Source organism: Myotis davidii, unplaced genomic scaffold (assembly GCF_000327345.1).
Source record: "Myotis davidii unplaced genomic scaffold, ASM32734v1 scaffold137, whole genome shotgun sequence".
Lineage (NCBI taxonomy): Eukaryota > Metazoa > Chordata > Mammalia > Chiroptera > Vespertilionidae > Myotis > Myotis davidii.
This window is the reverse complement of record NW_006288719.1, coordinates 92603-99559: the sequence shown is the minus strand read 5'-3', so window position 1 is coordinate 99559 and position 6957 is coordinate 92603. Positions and strand designations below refer to the sequence as shown.

The window sequence follows — 6957 nt, the reverse complement described above, 5'->3', positions numbered from 1 at the left end:
GCACCCCGTGGGGAGCCGGGCCGGCAGGGCTGGACGGGCCTTTCTCCTGCGGCGCGAGGACGTTCTGCCTCCAGGTCCATGTCGGAACGTCCACTTGTCCGGGGACGTCCACCCCGTGCCCGGGCTCCCGCCCTCTCCCCGCCGATCCGCGCCGAAAGCCCTGCGCCGAGCGGCGATTCGGCTTGTGCAGCGGCTTTGTCGCTCCCCGTCCGCTTCTGCAATCTCGACGCGTCCCCGCACCCCAGTTGTATGTAAATGGGGAGAGCAATGGTGCAGGTCGCACAGGTTTACTTGGGGAATAAATGAGAGAATGCAGGAAAGACAGGTCGCCTCCTGGCTCAGAAAATGTTACCTGGTAGCAGCAGCAGCAACTCAGGCCTGCAGTGTTTTGTTTTCGTTTTGTTTTGAGTTTAAAGTGAAAAAAAGTTAATTAGTGAAGCGGTGAGATAGATTATGGCTACTCCACAGGCAGGGCAGCTGGAGTGTTGTTTTGTAGTAAATGTCGAAAGAGATGTGAAAAAATTTCCCCCAAATACATTGATATTTTGTATTCTTGGTTATATTTGCTTTTGAAAGACACGATCTCCTTAGATAGTTAGAGCTAAGAGGTATGGGACCCTACAGAGTGCAGAATGCTCTCGGATCCCCTGCTGGCAGGTAGCAGGCAGCTAGACCGGGAGGGAGGAAGGGAGGGACTGTTGGACTTGTCTTCTGCCTTTTCTTGAGGAGGTACCTGAGAAGAGGGTGTAGGACTTATTTGCCTTTTCTCCATGATCTTATCCTATAGCGGGTGCTCAGTGGATGTGCTGCATGAACTGTGAGGGGAGTAACGGAGAAGGCGAGCCGGATTCATTTGTCCCTATATCCCCTACACGTCCCTGCTTTTGACCTCCCTCCCAGCACGTGCCTTGTTTTCTACAGTGGATGCTTTCTTGAAAAATTATATAAATTGGGACATGTATGGAACATGCTTGTGTAATTAGTATTTACAGGGATATAAATGCTTTTGTAAATAGGAATGATCTCCCCCCCGAACTGAGTGTTTGGATGATGAAGTTGTCTTAAAGGGGCACACGTTCATTCTGTTCCCTCACAGTCCTGCTTTTCTGTCGAGGTCTTGTGGCCTTGTGCTTCTATCACAGACTTTGGAGCTACAGCTAATATTATCGGAGAGGTGATCAGCATTAACCACATGTGGCTGTTTAAAATAAAGTTAAATAAAATTAAAGAATCAGTTTCCCAGTTGAACTTTTTTTAAAAAAATATTTTTAAGAATTGATTTTAGAGAGAGAGGATGGGCGGGGGAGAGAGAAACATCAAAGGGCTGCCTCCTGCATGACTCCTACTGGGGATGGAGCGTGAAACCCCAGCATGTGCCTTGAGTGGGTATGGAACCCAGTGACCTTTGGGTGCATGGGATGACGCCCAACCAACTGAGCCACACCTGCCAGGGCCCCAGTTGAATTTTTAAGTATCAGTAGCGAGTAGCTGCTGTATAGAACATCACAGGTGTAGAACACACAAAGGTCGATTGGACAGAGCAGTGTAGAAGTTGTCATTCTGACTTGGAAGTTTAACATTTTAGATAAGCTATCAGTAATTGAGAGTCGAAAACTCCTTTAACTCCAAAATACCCTGACACAATACTTTATATTCTGTAGTGATTTAAGTTGCAAAGAGCTTTCCATATATTATTTCACTTGACTCTTAAGGAAATCTTGGGAGGTTAGATAAAGGAAAATAAAAATTCTATAGCAAGTTGCTGGCAAAGCCAGGACTAAAATTCATACAGTTTTTGTTTGTTTTTTTGAGCACCATAGTAGTTGGTAATTCTTTAGCCCATGGGGTCGTTTGGAGGAGTTGAGGTGGCTAAGGAAGTAGGGAGCCCTAGATGGGTGCCCCTTTTCTTGGACCAATGGTCCCAGGCCACTCTCTGTGGTGAAAGAGTGGGCATCAGCAGCTTAACTCTCCTCCCTGAACGCCAGCACAGCAGCCCCTGACAACTGTCTGGTTGAGCAGAATAAATGGCAGCAAGTAAAGGGTAACAAGTGAAGATCATAGTTTTTTGTGTGTGTTGTTGGCTGATTAATTGATGAAAGAAAATTTGGAAAGATCATAATTATTTCCCAGTGTATGAAATCTTCCTTTTTGGGAACAGCTAAAAGCTTCTTGCTAGTTCTTAGAATTGAGGGAGAAATCCACAAAACCCACCAACACCAACTCTTAATAGTGAATGAATAGGGTTACTTGGGTATAAAGTCCGTGCGTAATGCTTCAAGGAAAAAGAGTTTCCATAAACTTTCTCTCCTTGATTCTCTCAGCAGCTTGGGGAAGTCACTGTGGCTTCTGATGGTCCTCTAATTAGTATGTGTCAGAACCAGGGCTGGAATCTACATCTGATTCTTACATTCCATACTTTTCAACTCTAGAATTACCTTTCTGCTCCCTCTCCTGTCCTCTGGTAAACCTATTCATACTCTTACTCTGCAGTTTTTGTGTGAGGCTGTACAGACATAGCAGCAGTTCAGGCTTCTTAGCAACACGAGGACTGAGACTTCAAAAGTTATTAATCAGTATTTGTTGAGCTCTACTCTGTGTTACGTATTTTGCATATGTTGTTCACCCGCTTTTACAGGGGAGTCTGATGTAGAAGAGAGTTCGAATTCCTTTGCTGTAACTCAGCTCTAGAGTGTTCTAGAAGGAGAGCAGCCCTAAAACCTTTGGCCTGCGGTAGTGAGTACAAATGATGGAATTCTGTCTGTCACACTTTTATGAGGCATTTGTGGATGTCAGATCTCTAGACTGCTCTGCTGGGCTCAGATTCATCTGGCTTCTGTACATTCTCATCTACTTTTTTCTATTATTAAATTGAACAGGTCTAAACTCAAACTCATTTCCGTCTTCCCCAAAGCTCCATCTCCCCATCTGTTAACCCTACCTTAAACTGTACCCCCTAACTGCCCGAGCTGGGACCTTCAACATTATTTCTTCCCTCTCTCTCTCAGTCCATCTTATATTGATGGCTACCAGAACCTTTTCATTCTACCTCCTGAATATCTAAGACAATGTCTCCTATATCCTTGCTTAGTTTGAGCTCTTTTAATAACTTACAAAGTGGTCTCCCTGCCTCCAGAGTATCTTCATTCTCTGCCATTGTACTTGGAAAAATCAAGAATAATATTCAGAATACTTTAAAGCATTTTTTTTTTGCTATGAAAAAAAAAAGTTGGAGTACACAAGCCCTTTTGAGAAACTTTCACATATCCTAATATATAGAGAGAGCTAGGTGCCTTCATGACCGAACGGTGACTGGTCACCCTGAAGTGATGGAGCACCTCTCGGCCCCCCCTTCACCCCCCTGCCCCCGGGCCCAGAGCCACTTACTATGAGGAGGGGCTGGTGGCAGGGTGGGACTTGGGACTGTTGAGTGGTGGTGGCGAGTGGCAGCAAGTTTCGCGGAGCAGTCAAGGGGGTGGGGGGAGGGGGGAGTTTAGCGGAGTAGTAGTGGGGTCGGGGGAGGGGAGCTTCTCAGAGCATACACCAGTGAGCTTCTTGGAGCAGTTGAGGGGCAGGGGAGCCTCGCGGAACAGTTGCAGGGTTCACGGAGCATCCTGGGGCAGGGAGCTTCATGTAGCGTCGCAGGGCGGAAGAGGCCATGCGACAGAGGCCAGGTTAGGCCTAGGGACCCTAACTGCGCATGATTTCGTGTGCGCTGGGCCTCTAGTCTATATATATATAAAAGCCTAAGCAACTGGCTAACTGGTCGGTAGCTATGATGTGCACTGACCACCAGGGGGCAGATGCTTAACACAGGAGCGGAAACCACAGGCATGGAAACATGGAACAGACTGATGAATCTCAGAGGGAAGGAGGGAGAGGGGAGGGCGGGAAGACATTCACTAAAGATCTCATATGCACACTAGAGGCCCGGTGCACAGATTCGTGCACCGGTGGGGTCCCTTGGCCTGGCCTTTGGGGATTGGGCCGAAACTGGTTCCCCTACATCCCCCGAGGGGTCCCAGATTGCGAGGGCACAGGGCAGGCCTCTAGTATTTTATAAAATTTTTAATTAATGGAATCCTCATTTTTCAGTGTTGGAATATTAGGGAGGCCATTATCTGATAGGGACTTCATTTGCCTCATTTGTGAGGATTTGATAAATTGGGAGATATTTATAACTCTGGAATTATTTAATTCTAGGTTTTACTTATATTCAAGTTTTCTTTAATATGGACTATTACCATCTGCTGGCAGTAGTGAAAATTGCAATTAATTATTTTAAGCTTAAGTACATCTTTTCAATTGTGAGGTAAAAATTATAATGACCAATAAGGATCTAGTTACTTATATAATTTCTTTTCCCAAATTTTGTTTTGATGTTTGTGAGAAGGGAAAAATTTTTAAGTTAGCTGGCTGATAGATAATATAATGTCCTATAATAAAGCACTTAAGGGGGTATATTTATCTTCCCACAGATTCAAACAAACAAACAATATTTTCTAGTCCCTTTGGGTTTTGAGCACACAGTGTAGACCAGAGTAAGATGTCCAAATACTCAGGAAACTATCAGACTGCTGCCTTTAAGCACAGTACCTGCCAGACACATGCCTAATTGCCTATTGACGGCAGGGTGCTTTGCTTTCCCAAAGCTCACCACAACATGGTCTGGTCTTTAGGGGCACGTTCACAGAGATTGTTTTTCAGAGAGCTGTGTGAGAGCAAAACAGACTTTCATGATAACGATTGCTAGACGTTTTGACATGACTGTGACTCATAACCATGAGCACTCAGGAGACACAATGCATAGGGAAGTACATGGCCTAGTTTTCATTTCCTTTCAGGCAGTAGAGCTTTCCTGGTAGCTGGGCAGATAGACATGCCTTTTTGGTATTTATGGTATTTTCTTCCCAAGTGAACTTTGGAAAGAAAAGAAAATTCTGTAAAAGAGCACATTGGCTTGCATGTGCATACACACACACACACACACACACACACACACACGCCACTGTTTCTTTGACCTTACAAGTTTTTCTTAATTTGACCTTAACAGTTCTTAAAACAATTATTTTAAAGTATTTTTTGAAAAATAATTAAAAACAGTTATTTTAAAGTATTTTCTGAAAATAATTAATAAAGAACTGCTTCCTTTTTCAGCTCAGAAGATAAAATAACAGTCCACTTTTTAAACCGTGACGGTGAAATACTAACAACCAAAGGAAAAATCGGTGACTCTCTGCTAGATGTTGTGATTGAGAATAATCTAGATATTGATGGTTTTGGTGAGTATGGAAGAGTCCTTAAAATTTATAAGTGAAACTATTGAATAGGTTTCAATACTGTTCTTTTGAAAAATTTTAACTTATACCATACAGAGTAAAATATTAAAATTCAGGATGTATTACTATTCTTTTTGCATTTGATTAGCTTTGTACCTCAAAGTCTGTCACCTCATTACCTTATTGTTTACGTGTGTTATGCAATCCAGGTAATAGGTAGTGGAGTTGAAAAATAACAGGTTAGAGATAATAAATGTCATATTACAAGAGGTAATTAAATAGTTTTAACTTATTCTGGAAAGTTAGCTTACCTTTCCAGGAAGGGAAATTTATCTACCTCTTATCAGGGGACAAAGTGTTTTTATGGAGAAAGGGTTTTTATTTCTAGAGTCTAGACTTCTGACCTAGTCCTTAGGCGCTCAAACAAGCCACACCCCAGATGCTGCCAGGGAAAGCTATTAGCACTCATCAGTTCTACTCAAGCACTCTAGTGATGGTTCTTGAAGAGGGTTCCCTTGATTATTAGCATCAGGTCACTTGGGAAATGCAGATTCTCAGGCCCCTCTCCAGGTCTTCTGAGTCAGAAAGTCTGGGGGAGGGTCCTGTGTGTTTTCACAAGCCCTCCATGTCACTTTGATGCATGTTAAAGTTTATGAACCATTGGCCTGAAATAAGGTCCAATGAGCATATCTGACTATGCGTCTGTCAGGGCACAGTTCACATCGCACTTTTGAGAACCATTTCTGCATCAGAGTTATTTCTCTTTTCTCCATTTCCCCATGATCCATGAAATCCACCTCCCCATGAATGCTCACCACGGCTCCCTTGTTAGAGAGAATGTCCCTGTCCCTGACTGGGTTGTGAGCTCTTGGAAGACTGTCCTCACTCAGGTGACTTCACAGAGAGTACTTTCCAGAGGTGGCACTGAGTATTTATGCTGCATTTTTAAATCTGATATTTGATTAGTCAGTTTCAGGATTAATTAGAACAACTACCAGTTGAGCGCATACTATATGTTATCTGTGATTGTAACAACTCTAAGGGGTAGATTTTTAAAAAAAAACTTTTACTTTATAGATGAAGAAACTAAGGTTCATAGAAGTTAACATTCCCTGGGTCGTACAAGTGAGAGGGCTAAGATTCAAACCGAAGTCTCTAATTCTTTATGCCTTTTTCTCTAAGAAGCATCTTTTCTGCATGAACTATTTTAGAAATTAGGTGATGTAATAGTTGATATAGCACCAATTTTAAGGAGTTTTTAGTCTAATGAAGTGGTTCTTGTCTGGGATGGAGTTAGAATCTATCGAACCTGGGACCCTTCAGTCTGCAGGGCGATGCTCTGTCCACTGAGCCAAACCAGCTAGAGTGCATGTTTCCTATTTAAAGTGTGTCCTGTTCTCTCATCCCCACAGTCACTACTTGGGGCTGGCCAGTCACTGTATACCTGTAACTGCTGATCTGCTTCTGCTCTGAGCCCCGCAATTGGGGTAATCTATCATAATACACAGCAGACATGTCCCCTGATTAAAAACGATAAATAAGTTCCCATCTCACTTAGGAAAAAGTGCACACTCCTTAACTATTTTAGAAATTAGGTGATGTAATAGTTGACATAGTACCAATTTTAAGTAGTTTTTAGTCTAATGAAGTGTTTCTTGTCTGGGATGGAGTTAGAATCTAC

General features: G+C 43.1%; 1 protein-coding gene and 1 long non-coding RNA gene across 2 annotated transcripts in view; both read left to right on the top strand.

Moving 5' to 3' along the window:
- Positions 1 to 6: 6 nt before the first annotated feature.
- Positions 7 to 1228, top strand: LOC107182658. Its single transcript, XR_001513384.1, has 2 exons — positions 7 to 247; positions 788 to 1228. It is a non-coding gene; the product is annotated as an uncharacterized LOC107182658 (long non-coding RNA).
- Positions 1229 to 4214: 2986 nt separating this feature from the next.
- The window catches only part of FDX1 (ferredoxin 1), a 15298-nt gene continuing 12555 nt past the window's right edge, over positions 4215 to 6957 (top strand). The window contains exons 1-2 of the mRNA XM_006760814.2: positions 4215 to 4309; positions 5155 to 5279. Of these exons, the coding sequence (XP_006760877.1) occupies positions 4230 to 4309; positions 5155 to 5279 (205 nt within the window). The 5' untranslated portion in view covers positions 4215 to 4229. The remainder of the gene's footprint in view (positions 4310 to 5154; positions 5280 to 6957) is intronic.